General features: G+C 55.5%; 1 protein-coding gene across 6 annotated transcripts in view; it reads left to right on the forward strand.

The window, feature by feature from the left end:
• The first annotated feature begins 1,107 nt into the window (after positions 1-1,107).
• The window catches only part of Prr5 (proline rich 5), a 41,162-nt gene continuing 22,634 nt past the window's right edge, over positions 1,108-19,635 (forward strand). The window contains exons 1-2 of one of the 6 annotated variants that reach the window (XM_052748532.1): positions 1,108-1,201; positions 19,498-19,617. In XM_052748532.1, the coding sequence (XP_052604492.1) occupies positions 19,508-19,617 (110 nt within the window). In that variant the 5' untranslated portion in view covers positions 1,108-1,201; positions 19,498-19,507. Of the gene's footprint in view, positions 1,202-6,200; positions 7,553-17,845; positions 19,618-19,635 lie in introns of those variants that run through there. The other 5 variants (XM_052748528.1, XM_052748529.1, XM_052748527.1 and 2 more) reach the window with 5 other exon arrangements.

Raw genomic sequence — 19,635 nt, forward strand, 5'->3', positions numbered from 1 at the left:
GACCTCAGCCCCACCTCAGAACCCCTTCACAGTCTACTCAGGCTAGATGCCTCATAAACACTTACACCCCCGGTTTTGCTCCAGCCTGCCCTCTGCCAGGTCGATCCTTCCTCTTGCCTCCCTCACTCCTGTGTGGACTGTGTGGACCCCTGAGTGCACTGAGGGTTTGGCTGGGTCACCCCCTCCTGCGGTGTGGCCACCAAGAGAGCTGGTACCTCACCCGTACCAGTGAACACTACGTCTGGGGCTGGGTGGTTTCACTCCAAAGGAGCAAATGATGGGAGGGGAAAGGCGTGTGTGTGTGTGTGTGTGTGTGTGTGTGTGTGTGTGTGTGTGTGTGTGTGTGTATAGACACAGATGGGCACAACTGCATTCTAGAATTTTCAACCATTTCTCCACATGAAAATACAATAACCAGAGACCATCTGCACTGAGTCTTGCTCTGGAAAGCCTGAACCCTGAATAGGCTTGCTGCCCTGGAAATTCCTGGTCCTGGAGTAACCTCTTCACTTCCTACAAAGGCAAAGTGGAGGTGAAGAAAAAAAGAAACTGAGACAAGAGGGTGAGGCTTGGGTGTAGCGTGTTAGACATGGAATGGTGTGGAGAGTTGGGTATTCCCACAAGAACAATTCTTGAGCTGCAAAATGGGAATGGCACAGAGCCGTAGCCCACCAGGAAAAACTAGAATTCTTCTTCTAATCAAGAGGATACTGATGTCGCCCAGATCGCTACAAGCTTTGAGAACCTTAGCCGGGATATTTGCAAATATCCCTGTGACTCAGGACAAGGACTGAGTCTGTCAGTTTTTTGGGTTTTTTTTTTCTCACAGCTACGAGCTCTCGGTGGGCATTTAAGGACCACCAAGGGATGGATTCTAGGGGGTTCTGGCCAAGGGTGACCCGGGGAGCCCCCTATTGGGAGGATGGAACACACAGCTTGCGCAATGCACGCAGTGGTATACAGGGAGGAGCCCGCGCTGCCCGGATGATGGGCGTGTCCGCAGCCCCTTAAGCGCCCCAATTCTTCTCGCCGGAGACAGAGCCTCCGCGGGCTGGGCGGGGCCTTTCAGGGGCGCGGGATCGGCGGGCGTGGTCTCTGGTGGGCGTGGTCTCTGCAGTCCTTCCCCCCCCCCCCCCCCAGCCTGTCCGGGGCTCTGCGCGGTGGTGGCGGCTGCGGCGGCGGCGGCGGCGCGGGGACCCAGGTGAGCGGCGGTCGGTTCTCGAGGCCGGGCGGGAGGGAGGGAGGGTCCCGGGTCGGGGGGAGGGGGCGGCACGCGCGCGCGGTCGCAGAAGGCGAGGCCCGGGCGGCGCCGCCGAGTGCATGTGTGCGTGTGCGCGAGAGTCCCGCCGAGCGCCCGAAGGTGGGATCGGGGTGGGGGCGACCTCTAGGCAGAAGCGGCCCCTGGAGGACTACAGCCTCCCCGTCAACCTCCCGGGACCTTCCTGGTTCGTCTCTCAGAGGCCCCCCCCCGCCCCGCCCCTTTCTCTCGGTATCTGAGTTTCTCTCCGTCTGTGTGGGTGGGTCCCGTTGGGGTCGTCCAGTCCTCTGTCCAGCCGCCTAGCCGTCCTGTCACCCTCCCTCCATCCGAGCGTGCCTCCTCCCTATCGCAGCCTGCCTCTCCCTCTCCATTGCCCCCCTTAATAGAGCAAACAAAGATGGTCGAGGGAGGGGGACCCTTGTTTCCAAGCTGTTCCTGGCTCAGGCTGTGTCCCCCCCACACCCTCTGGCCTCTGGCCTGGGCCTCCAGCCACCTCCTGGCAGGGAGCTGGATGAGGGCAGCGGATGATCCCACACAGGCAGAGGCCCCAGGGTGGAAGCACTTAGGGGTCTGTCACCCTCCCTGGCCATTGACAGCAGGTAGGGACACCTGGCAGATCAGCCTGGCCAGGGTCTGAGCCAGTGACTAAATCACATGATTCCTACATGCCATCCCATATGAGCAGGGCCTAATGCTTTTTCCAAGATTTTCCTTGCCAGAGCCAGGGTGAAAAAGAAGCACAGGGTTGTGGGAGGGTCCCTGGCCTGCAGGCCCCAGGAGGCCGACTCCATCCTGCCCCCTGAGCTTTCATATCCCTGTCAGGCATGGGTAGGAGTGACATTGTGAGGGACTGTAGAGGCTGTAGCATGATATCGAAGTGAAGTGATTAGGGATGTACTTGGCTGAGAGCGTGGCTGCACCTGCCTCTGTGTCCAGGATCCCAAAGGCCTGGGCCTATGCCCTGGACTGCATTCAGAGAGGCCAGCATCTCCCTGGGGCCCTCCTAGGATAGGCCACCTAGGCTCTTCTAGTCAGGTCTCTGGCCATCCCTTTGAGGATGTTTGATTCATAGAATGCAAGCTCTTGGGCTATCCTAGGAGGTTGCTGGGGCCCTAGGAATCTGCATTGACCACCCAGTCCCTCAGACCTGTCCAAGTGCACATTGAGGTGTGAGCCTCACTGAGAGAAGGCTGGCGGACCGTGGCTCAGTCTCAAGAAGGGTTCCTGTTAGTGGCCAAGGCTCAGCTGTGTCCTGGAGCCAGCCACTGCCCTCTGTGAGCCTGAGTCCCCTGGTCAGAGGTTATGACCTTCTGAGCGCTCCCACTGCCGGTTCTGGTATCCACAGCTCTTGACTGAACTGTGGGACACAGGTTTCTAGGAAGCCAGATGAGCCTGAGCAAACTCTCAGGCCCAATGCTGAGTGAGTGTGTGGCTCTGGGCAAGTCACTTTGCTTCTCTGGTCCTCAGTGTCTCCGTCTGAAAACAAGGAGTCAGTATCTCTACCCTCACGGGGTACCCCGGGAGGATCCAATGATGTGCACAGAACGTGGAGGTGCCAACCACAGGGTGGGTGGTGCTTGTTTTCAGGATAACTGTGTTCATGGAGGGTGCTGGGGACAGTTGTATTTCCTCGGCAGCAGGGAAAGTGTTTGTGCAGATGCTGGTTGGCAAATGGCTTTTGTTTCTAATGGATGGCTTGAAAGGCTAGGGCTGGCTGGGCGGAAATGCCTGGGGAGGCAGAGCAGGCACTCGGTGTGATGCCAGCTCCTGTGAGCAAGCCTGAGGGGTGACAGACAGTAGAGCCACCTCGGCAGCTCCCCACCCAGCCCCACCTTGAGTGCTCCCCTGTTCTCCCAGAATACCCATGAGACCCCCATCAGGAAAGTGATCCGTTCTCAGAGACCTTCCCCTAGCCTGCAGGTGGCTGGAGGGATGGGGGATGGGACAGAGACCTCATAGGGGGAGCCAGGTACACATGACATGTGGATACAGAGCTGGAGGCTCAGATGAGGGTGACGATGGTCCCCTGGGGTTATACAGCAGGGCTTGGGAGTCCTGCCCAGAAGCTCAGGGTGGCCCCCGGGGCCAGTCACTCCCCATTCAGGGGCAGAAGATGGGAAATCGAAGTTTGCCTGGAATGAGGAGGTGACCCCTTAATGACAGTGTAATGCTTTTCTCTCTTCACCACATTCCTATTCGTGTCTCAAAACTGGATCTGGATGCGGGACTTTTTTAAGGGACAGCATCTTGGCTGGGGCTGTAGCTCAATTAGTAGAGTGCTTGCCTAGCATCCACAAGGCCCTGGATTCAATGCCCACCCCCACCCCCCCATACCACAGAAGTTAGGCATGATGGTGTATACCTGTTATCCCAGCACTGGGGGGCAGCAGGGGGCACAATGATCAGAACTCTAAGGTCATCCAGCTCTGTAGTGAGTTTGAGACCAGCCTGAGCTAGAGACCCTGACCTTGTCTCAGAAAGGGGGAAGGGGGAGGAAATCACCTGCCCCAGGAAACTGCCTGATCCCTGTGAGCTGTGGTGCTCTCCTCTGCAGAGTGAGAGCTGGAATAGACGGTTTTTGCACCAAGTGGAGGCTCTGGCCCGGCTGTCAGGATCTAATCTGCACACCTTCACTAGCCCTGTGGCCTTGGCAGATTTCCCAGCCTCTGGCTGCCTCCTGCTTTGTCTATCGAATGAGAATGGCCACCACATGCCTTACGTGTCATCATGAGAATTGAAGGGTTTCCCCAGCCAGGAGTATTCTCTGCTGGTGAGGTAGGAGGGGGCTCTGTTGTACTGACGCTTACAATACTTGTGGTACTGTAGACTCTAGGGAAGCCATCCAAGCCCAGGTCATAGTGTCGTTGTGGGCTGAGGTGACAGAAAGGACATACGTGAGAAAGGAATAGGTATCCATGTAGTACAGAGTCCAAGGAACCTTCAGCAGCTATGTGTCATCTGTAAACACCCCAGAGGAGGGGAGCTTTACTGCCTTGAACCTACTGACCTCTGTGCCTGTGGGGAGGGGACAGTCCCTATCCAGGACCTATCAGCTGGACACAGCTGTAAGACTAGGTCTGACTCAGATGAACTGGAAGTCATCCATTATGGCTGCTTCTTGGTGGAGAGACATGGAGCTCCAGCTTGATTATTCTAGCTGTGAGGGAGCTCACTTCCCTATGATTGTTAGTCTAGGACTTGTCCAGATACCAGAACCTGTCTCTGTACCCTGGACTGTGGCTGCTGCCACCTGCAGCCATGCTGGATGTCATCAAAGTCCTCAGTTCTTTATATCACTAGTTTCTAATTCAAAGTGGAGTTGGTGTGTCCAGATACAGAGTAACTTACCCATACCCTATAGTTGCAAGGGAGTCCGAGAGACTGTCTGTCACTCATCTTTTAAAAGATGAATGGTGACTCACAGAGATGAAACTCTCCAACTACATAGTGGGACATGTGGGGGAAGCCCCTTTTTAGAAGATTGTCCAGCAGGCATGCGGAGGGATTGCTCTGTTTGGTTCTTTCCTAGAGCTTGGCTCACCCTGAAATGAACAGGTGTCCCTGTATCTTGATCATCTGCTCTGTGCTGGGTCCCATGGGAGCTTCCCTGGCTTCTGTCTACTCTCCCAGCAGCCCAGGAGGTTATTGTGGCTCTGCCCAGTTAGCAGATGGGCAGACTGAGGCCTAGGGCCAGCAGGAGGAAGGGCCAGGGCTTAAACCCGGATCTCTGTAGCCAGCCACTTGACACGTGCCATATTGGTATGCTTAAAGACAAGGACACGAAGCCTCACCATCAGGGGCCACCATGTGGGCGCCTTGGATCCCAACATGAGTCGCATGCATTTTTCTAAAAAGGTTCTCAAAGTTTGCTTGCTGGATTGGCTGGAGGCAGTCATTAAATTGTAAGAGCATTTTGTCAAGCAAAATGAATGAACCTGCACCCAGGGAACAGTCCAGGAGAAAGACACAGGAGAACACCCAGCCTAGAAAACAGCCCCCTCAGCTCTAGACCTGAGTTCTAGGCCTGGTTCCATTCTGGACACCCTCTTTGAGTCTGAGGAGTTAATTTCTGTGCTACAGTTTTCTCATCTATAAAACAAGCTTTCTACCCTGTGTGGCGGCCGAGAGTGTGATGGGGTAGCCTGCAGTGCTGAGAGCCAGCATAACCATTCTTGGCCTTAGGAATGCTCTAGAAAGGCAAATCACAGGCACCCAGACCTGCCTCCGTGTTGCCCTCTGCAACTGTAAGGTTGTACTATGGTAACCCCACTGTGCAGATGAAGGAGAGGCAGAGAGGTCAGTATCCAGGTACTGGGTCACACAGCTGTAAGACTGAGTCTGACTCAGATGAACCAAAAGCCATCCATCATGGCTACTTCTTGGTGGGGAGACATGGCTCCTGCTTGATTATTCCAGATGTAAGGGAGCTCCCTCCCTCCCCTCTGACTGTTAGTCTAGGACTTGGATAGTGGCAGTCACAGCCCCTGGTGCATAGTCTCAATTGTGCCAGGCAAAGATAGAGCATAGCTTGATCCTGCTTCATGGGAGAGGCCAGAAGGCTCCTGTAGAGAGGGGCGACTCCCCCACTTATATTATTCAAAGCTGTATCCTGTCCCTCTTCAGCCAGGCCTGAGACAAAGGAGAGAACAGCCAATGAGGAGGGTAAATATGATGTGCTCAGAGACCCTCAGGTGGGCCAGTCCTGTGTCAGCCATGACCAGTCCAACTGCACAAGGCCTAGAAGGAGACTCCAGGCTCACTGCGCCCACACCCTCAGACCATTATTCTGAGAGTTTGGGTTTGGGCTTCAAAATAGCCCAAACCATGTAACCCAGGCTGGCCGGGAACTCACTATATAGCCCAAACTGACCTCAACGTCTCAGCAAACCTCCTGCCTCAGACTCACATGTGCTGGGATTATGGGTGAGCACCACCACACCTCTGTTTTTCATTTTTCTCTTTTTTTTTTCAATAGATTCTGGAGTGGGGTTGTGTCTATAGTACCCAGCCCAAATATGTCACCAGGCAGCACATGAACATATGTTCTGCTTTTTCATATGGTGTCACTCTGACTTCTTCACTGTTTCTAGAAAGTTCCTACCATGCCTGAGTTCTTAGCAGTGCAACACCCTGCACTGTGCAACATCCTCTTCTGCAGATACACCTCTGTGGGGTCCCCGGGGCACAGAAATGTGACAGTCCTCTGCACCTTAGGTTCCGTCAAATGAGACCCGGAACACTGTATCCCAGTGGCCCTGGAAGGAGTGAGCCTTTGGTGGGATGCAATGGAAGGTGTCTGGCAAGCTGCAAAGGATGACATGGTGGCTGCCATCGCTGTGGTTGCCAGAGCCTGAGTTACTGTTGTTGTAGCCTTTCTCCCTACTAAAATGGTTGGTCCTTGCAAGAGGGGGCCAGGTCTTACATTCTGACATGATGTTCTGTGGCTTCCCAGCTAGAATGAACCTCCGTATGGACAAAGTTCCAGGAGACACTGCATTCACACAACCTCATCTTGTGCCCCTTCATCGGGGAACATTAACTCCACTGGAGAGCCAGGCAGCAAGATAGGCCTTCCCAGGATTGCATGACAGAAAGAGACATCCAGGAAGGCTTCCTGAAGGAGGTGGCTAGCATCCAGCAGGATGGAAGGGCAGAGTCTGGCTGGCATTCTAGTAGAGTGAAGAAGGGGCTTTATGCGAGGGGCGTGGCTAAGCCTAGCATAAAGTTGAGTATATACAGTACCTAGCATTGAGTTGGGTATAGGCGTTGTGGGGTTGTGTATGAGCTGAACTGAGATGCCCAGAAGTCATCTCGGGTCAGAAATGAAAGGAGCCATCCAGTTGCATCTCCTGGCACCCGCCTCTCTCGTCACTTCAGGCCTGGACAGGAAGGGGTGTACCATGGGCTCCAAGGCTACAGGCACCCGCCTGGGACCTGCTCCATAAGCATGATAAAATATTTATCAGGAAGCAGGCAAGCAGTTGCCTTTCCCTGCACAGACCGCCATGGGCAGCTCCCACCGAAGCTGGCTGCAGCCTCCCCGAGTTCCGCTGAGTCACAGCCCAGGAGCCCTCTGCCCGGCCCGCCTGCTCGCTGTCCTGTGGCCACGTGGATTCCTCATAATATGTAAGCCATTGGGTAGCCCCACGACCAGGGCACCCAGCACAGTGAAAACGCTGACCCAGCCATCTTCAGACCTCTCTGGACTGTGCAGGCCTCAGCCAAGGTCACAGGCAGACAGGCCACGGGTACCCCTTCCCTCAACCGCCCTGCAGCCTCTGGCACCTGAGCAAGGTAGGTCCTTTGTCTCTTTAGCATGGGGACACTGAGGCTGTGTGGAGGTCGGATGGGGTGGGTCTCTCAGGACCTGGTGGTTAGAGGAGACTTGGCCTTTGTCTGTCTGACCCAGAGTCTGTCTCTGAGGAGCCGGACTCCGATAAGGACCACTTCCTGTGTCCATCCTGATGTGACAGTACTAGGACTTTACTTTGGGATCAGCAGCAGCAGAGAAACAGTGGCAGATGGTGCCTTCCCTCTGCTTCACGGAGTGCGAGCGCACCCAGGCTGCCGAGTCTTCTGTTCACCCATTCATAAAACAAGTCTGCCCATCCGGGCCAGCCATCTAGCTTGTATCGTATGTGCACGCTGTGCTGTGTGACCTTGGATGGGTTGCTCCGCCTCTCTGGGGCTCACTCTTGGATCTGTGACTTGAGGTTACATCTGGATCTCCTTCCTGTCCCCATATCCCTGAGGCCGGATGGGCCTCAGTAGGCCTTTGGAAAGGCTCCACTTTCCAGAAAGGCCCTGGCACAGCCTGAGGTAGGCTTGCCAGGCAGTAAACCAGAGGCTTGAGGATAGTACTTGTTGGGCTGGATGGAAGTGTCTCTGAGGTTGTCAAGTTCCCCAGGGAAAGTCTGTGGTCCCTGGAGCTGCTCCAGGGCATTTGGGGGTGGGACAGGGAGCTGGCCACACCAGCCGCTAGTGGGGACCCTGTGGGCTGCCGAGCCAGTGCCACGCCCCAGTTCTGGCCGGGCCATCATGCCCCTGGCTGCCTGTGGTGCCTGCTACCCCCGTTCCCGCCTGCTCAGCTGCCCTTTGAAGGCCTTCCTCTGCTGACGTTCTTCTTGCTGCTCTCCTCCAGAAGGACACTGTTTCTTCAAGCTCCTCCAGGAAGCCGTCCTGCTTCAGGGGGCCCTCCTGGCTGTCCACCTCCCTTGCCCAGTTATGTGCCCCAGTGCCTTCCCATGCCAGCCGTGGGGTCCTTCTCCTGGCTCTGAGAGGTGATTGCTACAGCACTCCCATGCCTTCTCAGGGCTCTGTGTGAAAGCTCCTGGCCCTAGTAGTTCCTTGTGGGTTTTCTGGAGTGTCTCTTAGGCGGAGACAGGGAATGCGAGTGGCGGATGTCCAGTGAAGGCATCATCGCGGAGCAGAATGAACCCCTGCCTGTCTATGCAGGCCCCAGCCCATGGCCTCTGTTTGCCTAGTTCTCGAGGGTGGTGGAAGCTGATGGTGATGGGGTGAGAATCAGGGCATCTGGGCCTGGGAGACAGGTGGGGCCTGGGGCAGAAGATAATCTTGCCTCAAATCCAGTGGGCCGGCCCAGTGTTGTCCACTCTAAAGAGCAGGCAGGGGATGGGCAGGCCGGGGCTGTCACACTCCCAGCGGTGGTTGCCACATCTGACAGACAGCCTGGTGTTGAAAAGTATGACGAGGAAGTGCCCTGGTGGGAGCAAAGCTTTCTCTAGTGGTTACTTTCTCTTCCATCTTCTGTTTTTGAAAAACATCCTGGAGTTCCTTCAGTGACTTTGGATGTATTCAAAGTCCTGTGACCAACCCTGAATTCAGTGGCCACAAGGACATTCAGGGACACAGCCTGATGGGATGGCTGACCACAGTCTGGCAGCAGAGGCTGGTAAGCCAGTGTGTGAGCTTAGGCTCGCCAGACACAGCCCGATGGGAGAAGCTGGGCAGACAGTCTGATGGAGGAGGCTAACCACCAAGCAATCTGATGGGGGTGGGGGTGGGGGTGCTGATAGTCTGACAGAGCCTAGTGGCTGGCCAAGGTGGCCCTGCAGATGAATTCCTGGAGCCACAGCTCCATCCGCAGAACTGGGCATTTCTCCCAGCATCCACATAAGGGACTTGTGCCTGTCACTTCCAGATGTCTACTGCACAGCCGAGGGCCAGCTCCCCTCCAGTCAGGCTCCCAGGAGCCCTGTGCTTTGCAGAACATAGATAGGCACAGGAGGTGTGGGATGCTCTTTCCTTTGTGAAGAGACTAGCCGACACTGCTCAGCTCTGGGGAGGTGAGGGTCGGATTAGCTAGCCTGCTTCAGCAATGGAGCCTGGAGGGGAGGACCCCTGGGCTGCTTGGGAACTCACTGAGCGGTGCAGTCAGGTGTAATGGCTATAGCAGGTGGTTGGCCAGTAGGTGGCAGCCTAGTGCAAGGTGTGTAACACCCCCCCACCCCCCCCCCCACCCCCCCGCCCTTCCCACCACCACAGACACTTACACTGTGAAGAGTGGGTCAGGGCAGAGGTCAGTGCAGCCACCTTGCTGTGGCTACTGAGCAGCCCCGTCTGGCCCAGGTGGTGGTATGCCTTTTTTTCACTTGGCAGCTCTGGGCCTCAGAATTACCTGGCTAGCACTGTGCAGCATAGGAGCCCCGCTGAGGACTATTGCTCATGGAGAGCCTACCCTCTAAGCTGGAGCCTGGCTCCTCCTGTTGACCTGTTGACTCATCCCTCCTCAGTGCTCCAGTAGGGGGAAGGGAGTGGCATTCCAGGGTTGCTGTGGCAACCCCACAGCATCTGGACGGTGGCAGATATACCCAAGTGAGTGTACCTCAGAGAGAGGCACTCCAAGTGGGGGGAAATGAGGACTGGGCATCGCTGAGCACCATGGGGTGCCAACTGCAGAGTGATCACTGTGAGGGCTCCTCCATCCCCAGAGTGAGCATCATGGAGCTCCACCCTCAGAGGAAGTACTGTAGGGGTTCTGCACTCAGAGTGAGCACTATGGGGACTCCACCCCCAGAGTGATCACCATGGGGGCTCCACCCTCAGAGGAAGTACTGTAGGGGCTCCACCCCCAGATGAGCACCATTGGCCTCCACCCCCAGATGAGCACCATGGAACTCCACCCCCGGAGTGAGCACCATGGGGACTTCACCCTCAGAGTGAGCACCATGGGGGCTCCACCCTCAGAATGAGCACTATGGGGGTTCCACCCCCAGAGTGAGCACCATGGGGTCTCCACCCTCAGAATGAGCACTATGGGGGTTCCACCCCCAGAGTGAGCACCATGGGGACTCCACCCTCAGAGGAAGTACTGTAGGGGCTCCACCTTCAGAAGGAACACCATGGGGGCTCCACCTTCAGAAGGAGCACTATAGTCACTCCACTCTCAGAGGGAGCACTATGGGTCCTGGGCATAGGAACTTTTCCAGACCATTTTCTCAGAGGAGCAGGAAGAGGTGGTGCTGGGGACAGGGAGCAGAGCATATCCGGTGGAGAGGGAAGTGGAGAGGGAAGAAGGCTGTGTGACCAGTGACCGAGAGAAGAGATGAGAGCCATGTGGCAGTGGAGTCCAGAGGAGAAGGGACCTACCGTGAAGGAATCCCTGCTCTGCAGTGAGCATAGAGTGGACCCTGGCCATTTACTTCCCATCTCAGCACACGGGAGCCGCAGCCCCAGGGGCACACAGCCCAAGATCCTCAAAAAGCCAAGGCGGGGGAGGACTGAATTAGGTCGTGGAGTCAGAGGGCCTCTGCCAGAATGGAGCCTGGCAGTTGGGCAAACTGGAGCCAGAGGTGGCCGAAGTGGGCAGGCTAGCTGCGACAATGGTGTCAAGGTCAAATTACAATGCATTTCTTTGCAATTCTCAAATCTGTGACGGCCCCCATTCCATAAAAATTAAAGGTGTGGGGCCAACAAAGTGATTCTGAGGGTAAAGGTGTTGACCTGAGTTCGATTCCTGGAACCCACATGGTGGAAAGAGAGAATGGGCTCTCGCAAACTGCCCTCTGACTTCTCCATGTATGCCAAGACGTAGAAGTGTGCACACACACAGTGAATAAATACATGTAATAAAAAATGTTTATGTTAAGAAGTGTTCTGAAAGCCGGGCGGTGGTGGTGCACGCCTTTAATTCCAGCCCTTGAGAGGCAGAAGCAGGTGGATCTCTGTGAGTTCCAGGACAGCCTGGTCTACAGAGCAAGTTCCAGGACAGCCAAGGCTACACAAAGAAACGCAGTCTCAAAAAACAAGCAAACAAAACAAAAAAGTGCTCTGATGAGCTAAGGGCAAGGCTCATCCATACTGGTCCCAGGCTGGGTCCTTTTCTCCTCAGAATCCCAGGACTCTTCAATGAGGCCCAGCTGGACTAGGCAGAACAGGAAGCATGGAATCATAGGATTAAGAATCAGGCCTCGTGGCCCATACATGTGGTATCACCTGAGGCAAGAGAAGCACTAAGAATTTGAATCCTGCTAGCCAAGGCTACATAGTGAGTTCCAGCCTAGCCTGGGCTACACTGTGAGATCATACTTCATTTTTAAAGATTTTATCTTATTTTTCGTTGTGTGTATATGAGCATTGTATGCAGGTGCTCTCAGAGGCCAGTAGAGGGTGTCAGATCCCCTAGAGTTACAGGCAGTTATGAGTCCCCACCATGTGGGTGCTGGGACTTGAACTGTCTTCTACAAGAGCAAAGAGTGCTCGTAACTGCTGAGCCATCTCTCTAGCTCCCCTGCAAAATGATTTAAACACATAATTGAGCAGTCCTGGTCATGGTGTAGCCTGGGTGATCCCTGACTAGGTTCTGTTCGGCAAGGTGGCCCCAAGTTATTTCTGCTGTATGGGAAATGATCAGATTCCCGTAAGACAGTCACTCCTGGACCAGCAATGTGGCCTGGCCACTCTAGAAGAGGCCCTCCTTTGGGAAGTGTCCTGTCCCTGGAAGCTCTGCGGTTCGCCATTGCTTGGGGGTGTTTCTGTACCTTGCCATAAAGATGGTTGTCTCTCAATGTTGTTGTTGGGATCCAAGGTGACTGCAGATTTTGGGCAGCTATTGGAGACCTTTGAGTACCTTTCAAGGTCTGGAATAGGACATTGTAAAAGTTGGCCATATCTGCCTTGGAAGTTGTGCTTTTAGCCTTGAAGCAAGATGCTAAGGGTAGAGGAACGGCTCATAGACAATCCTTGAGTGACTGACATGTCTCTGCACAGAAGTAAAATGGAGGAGACAGACAAAACGAAACAAGGGATGCTGTGCTCTCATTCTGCCTTCAGTGGCCTTGTTAGACGGAGAGGGCCTGTGTGCTTTTTAGCAAAAGTGGTTCTCGGGTGCCTGTGGCAAGGACCCCTCCCTGACATTTATAATTACGTTCTCAAAAAAAACATAGCCAATGAGAGGTGGGGCCAAAGAGACTGCACCTTGATCAGGGCTGCTTAATTATGTGTGTGCTTCAATTGTTTTGTAGGGCAGAGTCGGACAATGTTAGGTGGGAAGCAGGCAGGATTCTGAAGCCCTGGCAAGAGTGGAGGGAACAGGGAATGGAGGTCTCAAGAGAGGAAACAGGACCCAAAGAATGCATGCTGGGCCCTGCCTGCCTAGGGTCCAGAATGCCAGGCTTTGGAATTTGGAGTTTTCTCCGAAGGCACAGGACCTGATCTAAGGATTAGGTAGGCAGGGCAGGGGCGGGTCTGGACAGGGCCAGGGATCCAAGCAGGTGGCAGTGGAGTCCTGAGCCAGCAGGAGGCTGTTGGTCCCTATAGAAGCTCTGGGGGGCAGCAGAGAGCCAGGGCCCCTAGAGCCCCAGCCACATTGCCAGGGCAGCAGTGGTGGGTCCTGCCATCCTCGGGTGGGTTCTGGTCTTGCTGCCTGACGTTAGGGGAGCTGGGGACAGAACAGGCAACAGGAACTCCAGCATCAGTCTGAGCTCTGGTTCTCACCAGTCTGTGACTCTGTGTTGACCTCAGGGTTTGGGACCTCAGCTGGGCTTCAGTGGCCCGGGCTGGGTGTGGCAGGTACCTGGTAAATGTCACTGCTTTTCCTGACGTTGGTGCCCAGATCCGCTGGGGATCCTACCCTCCAGGGATTTTCTCCTTCACGGAGATTTTGAAGGACCCAAGTTTTGACTGCTGGGTTTGTCTCCGCCTCTCCCCACCATGTGACATGACTCCTCCCCCAGCTCGGGGCTCTCTAATCAGAAGAGCTTTTCACAGATAATAATTTTTTGAGTGTGGAAGGCCAGGAATGGGTGGCTTGGGGGAACACCACCCTGGGGAACAGCACCCTCCTCCTGGGAGGCCCTGGTGGTATCCAGACAACCCTGGGCTGGCTCTTTGTACTTCAACCAGGAAGTGAGGGACAGGGGCCAAGGGTTGGTTCTCCCTGTTCCTATCGCCCACGTTGGATCTTGACAAGGAGCAGCTCTTCCTACCTGGCAGAGCTGGGTGCAAGGTTCAGACAGCCAGAGAGAGAGAAGGAACTTTCTCCATTCAGATCTCCTACCACGCCTGCGTACTAACTGTGTCTGGGCTCTTCTCCGGTAGTGCCAGCAGGAGCTGATTCCTAAGTCACATTCATTCTTTCCAAGAATTCTTCTACGAAAAAGCTACTGGCAAGAAGGTGCCTCAAGGACAGCCCAGAGCAGGAAGGCAAGCCGGCAACCTGCAGGTCCCTGCTGCTGGCATGTGGGCCTTCGTCCGCCCACTGAGTGGAGACAAGCACCATAGTCAGGCACCCACATGAAGCAGGACAGCCATGTTCAATGTTAAGGTTGCGTCGGCAGGGCTGGAGCAGATCTCCCTAAGGGAGTCAAAGCTAACTCTCTGCCACTCCAAGATTCAGCTCCAGGGGAACCTCACTTCCCCCCGGGGCACTGAGTGAGGGATCAGAACCAGGGTTCTAAACCACCCTACCCAAAGAACCTTTGGAAACTGATGTCCCAGACCTTCACTGAGGCTTGAAGGGAGAGTCTCTTGGGATCACATGGATACGGTGAGGGTGTCAGATACAAGGGATCTCTGCTGGTCAGAAACCCACAGCAGCCAGAAGCATAGGAGGGAAGAAGTATTTAGGACAGAGGATCAGGACCAGCCAGGTGAGCTTGTCCCATGTCAGGAAGACCTGAGGGGAGGGTAGGATCGAGGAGACATGAGTGAGGAGGCAGATGGCACTGCCTGCTGACTGGTCGGCTGGCTTTGGGATGCAGGGAGAAGAGCCTCTAAGATCCTAACTTAGTCTTACCCTGTGGTGGTGATAGCTTCACTGGGCTTCTGCAGCCCTGGCTCAACGCCCCTCCTCACTGTTCCTCTGTAATAGGAGCAGTTGCCAAGCTCCTGGTGTGACCCTGCGACCTTGTGATTGCCCAGCTTCACCACCTTCTGCATATCAAGGAAGGGATGAGACATGACCCAGGGGCACAGGCCAGAGAGGCAGAGCCAGGCACGCTTCTTAGCTATCTACTGGTCCTCTCCTGGGTATCTGGGACCCCAGGGTTAGGAGCCAGTTTTGCCACAGGCTGTTAGAGGCATGGTACCAGTCAGCTTTGGGCAACTGCCAGGCCTTGCCAATGGGGCAAAAGTGCCCCCTCTGGAGTGGGTGACTCTTGAGAGGAGAGCCTAGTGAGCGTGCTTATGGCGGAGGTAGGTGACAATGACTGAGTTGGGGCTGTTTCCTGCTCACCAGGCCAGGCTCCAGCTTCAGCCCTGCCGCTTGGCCACCCTGATTTTGTGAATGGGCCCCAGCCTTCCGGAGCCTCCGTTTCTCTTTTATGACATGGGATCCCCTGACCTCCAGGGTGAGCAGCCTTGGGAGGACCAGATGGGCCAGGGTGTTCAAGTCCCGCCTCTCTGCCCTGTCTCTTGTCCTTCCCACCCCTAGCAGGGACCCCTCTTCAACTGGTTCCTTCAGATAAGTTCTCTGTCCCCTTTAATTGTCATGGGCAAGTGAAACTACATTGTGGTCTTGTCCTGGTAGACTAGAGGTCGGTGGTCAGGGTTGGAGAGTACCGTGCCCTGCATGTGAACCATCTGGGCCAGCCCCTCAGTACCTTCATACCCCATGAATGGGAGAGGACTGTGGGGAGTGTGGGGCCCCTAAGGGCTTCAGTTTCTCTTTCTTGACCCTCAAATTCTGAGAAACTACCCATCTTCCAAATGGGTTCCCCGAGTCCCTAGAGGTCAGCTGATCCAGCAGCAAGGTTAGATGGACCCCAATCCTGGCTGCTCACTTAGGGCTCACTCCCAGCAGGATAGCCCTGATGCTCTTGGTGTCTCACTTGGTGGCCAGGATCCTGTCTCAGGTTCCTGTTCTTTGCTGGGCAGGTAGAGGTTGGCGCTGGGGTCCCGTGGGAGGAGGCCATGGTTCTGAGACACTGGCTGCTTAGGGGATATGTGAATGGGTTCACTTATCCTCCTGTGTCCTTAACCAAGAGCCTTAGACACAAGTGACTCTCTGCAAGGCCATTCCTAAGACAGCTGCTCAATCCTTGATCCAGGTACCAAACCCACAGGTCCCCATTGGTGCCTGGAGGGTCCAGCAGGGCACACAAAGTCCCTGTACCTGCTTACAGGGGTGATAGCTGTATCAAGAGCTGTCTAGGAATTCTGCCAAACAGGGGTTCTCTGTCCCTTCGACCTATCGAAGTTGGTTTCATAGGGGTTTGTTGGGGTTTCCTGACACTTCAGGCCACAGGAACACTTTTGGGGGTTAGACTTGCCCCCCAACTCCTCAGTTGTCTTTCCTGGGGAACTGGAACAGCCTGATCTCCCAGACTCTGCCTTGGATTTCTGGGCCCAGAGAGCTCTGCCCTTTGCTGCCTACCAGCAACACTCACCCGCGCTGCCTACTACCAGCCCCAACACCCGGCGGCGTTGGCGGCGGCGGCGGCATGGCACCCCCCGCGTCTCTGTCACACTTCTGCCTTGGGCTGTGGGTGTAGCCGGTGTAAGTCTGTGCTGGGGCGGGAACAGCTCATTTCTTCACTCTCTCTGGAAATGTCTTCTCTTTTCCTTTCTTTGAGACATTGTCTCCTAAGAATCTATAATTCACTATGGAGCCCAGGCTGGCTGCAAACTCAAGGCAATTCTCCTGTCCCAGCCTTTCAACTACCAAGATTACAGAGGAGCATCCCTACAGTTGGCTCTAGATACGTCTTCTAATTGGTACAACCGCGGACCCCATTCTGCATGTTATTTATCTCACTTCTTAGACCCTGGCTGCACTCCAGCCCCTTCCACTGGATGCCCGTGCAACTCACTTCTCCCTCCCTCCTCCTGCCCACTGTGGTCTCCCCTCACCTACCAGCCTCTTCCTCTGGCTGCTCTTCCAGAGCAGCCCAGACTGCCTCCCTGTTCCCAGCCAGCCACTCGTGCCAGGCAGGCAACCAGAAGTCAGTCCTGCCCCTTGACCTGCCTATCTGTGCTGGGTACACGGCCAGGCTTCTCTGAAGAGCCTGGGATTCTGCTGCAGTTACATCAGTGGTGGAGACATGACTGCCTCGTGTCTGTGCATCTTGGTTTTCACCAATATGGCCTAAAATATGAGATGAATATATCCGTTCCTCTCGCACACCTACTGTGTGCTAAGCATAGGGAATGTGGGTATAAGCATGTTACAGCCCCCATCCCTGATAGAAAATGTCAAGAAAGCCACCCTAAGTCTAAACAAGGGCAGAGGCGATCGGAAGGGGGAGTTGACCTTCAGCTTTGATGTTCTGGAGAGCAGGGAAGCATGGAGGTCTTGTAGGCGTCTCAAGGATTGGCGGCCTCACGCTTGCTCTTCGGCACAGTGGAAACTCAGGAGGGCAGTGTGTGCCATGGCCAGCCCCAGCTACTGTTTGTGAGGGCACAGGTGTGACTTGGAGAGAATGATCAGGAGGGGTCTGTAGTCCAGGCTAGAGATGCTAAGGACTGAGGCTGGGGAGGGGAAGGGCAAGTAGGAGCAAGAGGAGGGTCTAGTACATGTATCCTACCTTTGTTTTTGTTTTTATTTAAAATTTTGATTGTGTGTCTATGTGTGTATCTGAGTGTAGGCTTGTGTGCTTGCACGCAGTGCCCACAGAGGCCAGAAGAGTGTGTCAGATTCCTAGAGCTGAAGTTACAGGTAGTTGTGAACTGCCAGATGCAGGTGCTGAGAACCAGCCTTTGGGTTAGAGTTGTGGTTTTATGGTGGCCAGCATTCATAGCTATCCCGACACACAGAGTTCACAGGCAGCGGATTGGGCACTCCTGATACAGGATGAAAAACCCCAGCGCCTGGCCTGGATGTCCTGGAGGGACAGGGAGAAGCCAAGATTCCGTGGCCTTCATGTTCCACACAGGAAACTGAGGCCCTAGAGAAGTGACTCACCCAAGGCTCCAGCTAGTCCAGATCTCTCAAGGCTAGTGCTATGGGACAGTGACTGCCCCATCCACCTACCCTAACCATGGTGACCACTGTGCACACCTGCATGGGCTGGTGGGTCAGTGATTCACTTGGGATTTTCATCCAAGTTATTTATTTATTCATTCATTCATTTATTTATTTATTTATTTATTTATTTTTACATTAAGACAGGAACCCCTTGTCCAGTTGTGACAGTGTCCTGTGCATGTCAGTATGGCTGGGAAGTGCACAAGCTGGCTTTTTCCTGCTCCCTTGAGCAGAGCTTCCGGCCAGGATGCCCAGCGCTCCCTCCGTAGTTGGTTGAGCACCTTGCACCTCTCTGGGCGAGCAGTCTCATCCCTGCTTTGATGAGAAGGAATGGAAGCCCCCTCAACAACCCCCACCTGAATGCTTCCTCTTCCCAGACCTGGGTTCCTCGACATGGATCAGGAAGTTGGTGCCTGCCGTTGTCACCTCCACCCTTGTTCGGAGGCTGGTGAGCCCATCTGCCGCTGACCCCCAAGTCCACACTGGCAGGGACAGACAGCCTGGAGCCATTGACTGGGAAGGAGGCTGGGGAGCCCAGCCCTTCCCCGGCCGCCGTCATTTCTCAGTAGCTTGAGTGGCCTTAGGCTCCGGGAGAGTTCTTGTGAACAAGGAGTTGTCTGTTTACCACTGCCTCCTCAGACAGGCATGTGGGGGTGTCCGGTATACAGTGGGTGCTTAGGAAATGCTGGCTGAGTGTAGTTGAACCGTGACTCTGCTCTCCTGCAAGTCACCAGGGGCCACACCTGTCCCCTGTGTTTGGAGATGGCAGGCAAAACTAGTGGGACTCTCAGAAGGTCGGCTGAAGAAGGCTCTGTGTCAGGGGTTGGGCACTGTGTGTTCAGGAGGCCTGGGTTAGGTCCGGCTTGCCATGTTTGAGTGGCAAAACCCTGGAGAGGTTATTTTACCCTGGATGCCACGATATCCCCAACAGGTAGAATCCAAATTGCTCTCAGTGACCCAAGGCTGTGTGGCATTCTGTCCCAGGATCATCTTGCCCAGGCACAAGGATTTAGGATACTCCCTAACTTCTACCATACAGGGGAACCTAGGACTCAGGGGGTATCACTGCCCTTCATTCCTTCGACTCCCAATGCAGCAACCCCTCTCACCAGTCAATCATCCAGGATCCCTGCCTGAGAAGACCCTAGTCCCTGGCCCCTCCCCTAAGAAAGAGGTCTAGGACAGCCTGGTTCGTGCTGGACTCAGGTGGGGTGGGGCTGATGGTTGAGGCACCCGGCTGAAAGCTTTGATCCGCAGTGGGAGGAGCTTGTGCCCACGTGAAGGGGTCTGGATGGATCTCTGTGGGCACAGCCTTTTCTCCTGGGATGGATGACTGGCGAGGGAGTGACTTCAGGAGACGTTGATGGGAGACCAGGGGTCCCTGTGCATGGTGTGTGTATGTGACCATAGTGTTGGGTGCCGGGTGGGCAGTTGGGGTTGGACTGCTGTGTGGCTCTTGTGTGGTGGCTTCCTAAGGGAAGGAAGGAGGCGGCTGAGAGCGCCCCCTGAACTGGCCCTTTGGCCGCTGAGGGCTCCAAGACGCCAGCCCCGCCCTCCCAACGCGAGACCACGCCCATCGTGGCCCCGCCCAGAGGGAGGCCCCGCCCCCGGCCTGCTTTTGCGCTCCGAGCGCTCCACGCTGCGCCGCCGCAAGCAATGGTTCACAGGGCCCGGCGCTGGGCGCGCGGCCCCGGGCGGAGGCGCGGGGCCGGGGCGGGACCCCACGGGGTCGCCAGGCTTGCGGCGAGCAGCCGAGTATCGTCGTAGGGGACGCGGGGCGCGCGTGGGCCGGGGTGAGCATGAGGACTCTCCGCAGGTTGAAGTTCATGAGTTCGCCCAGCCTCAGTGACCTGGGCAAGAGGGAGCCGGGCGCGGCGGGCGCGGACGAGCGGGGCACGCAGCAGCGCCGGGCCTGCGCCAACGCCACCTGGAACAGGTAAGGCGCGCAGCCCGG

This window comes from Peromyscus californicus, unplaced genomic scaffold, assembly GCF_007827085.1.
Source record: "Peromyscus californicus insignis strain IS unplaced genomic scaffold, ASM782708v3 Scaffold_20__1_contigs__length_68692818, whole genome shotgun sequence".
Lineage (NCBI taxonomy): Eukaryota > Metazoa > Chordata > Mammalia > Rodentia > Cricetidae > Peromyscus > Peromyscus californicus.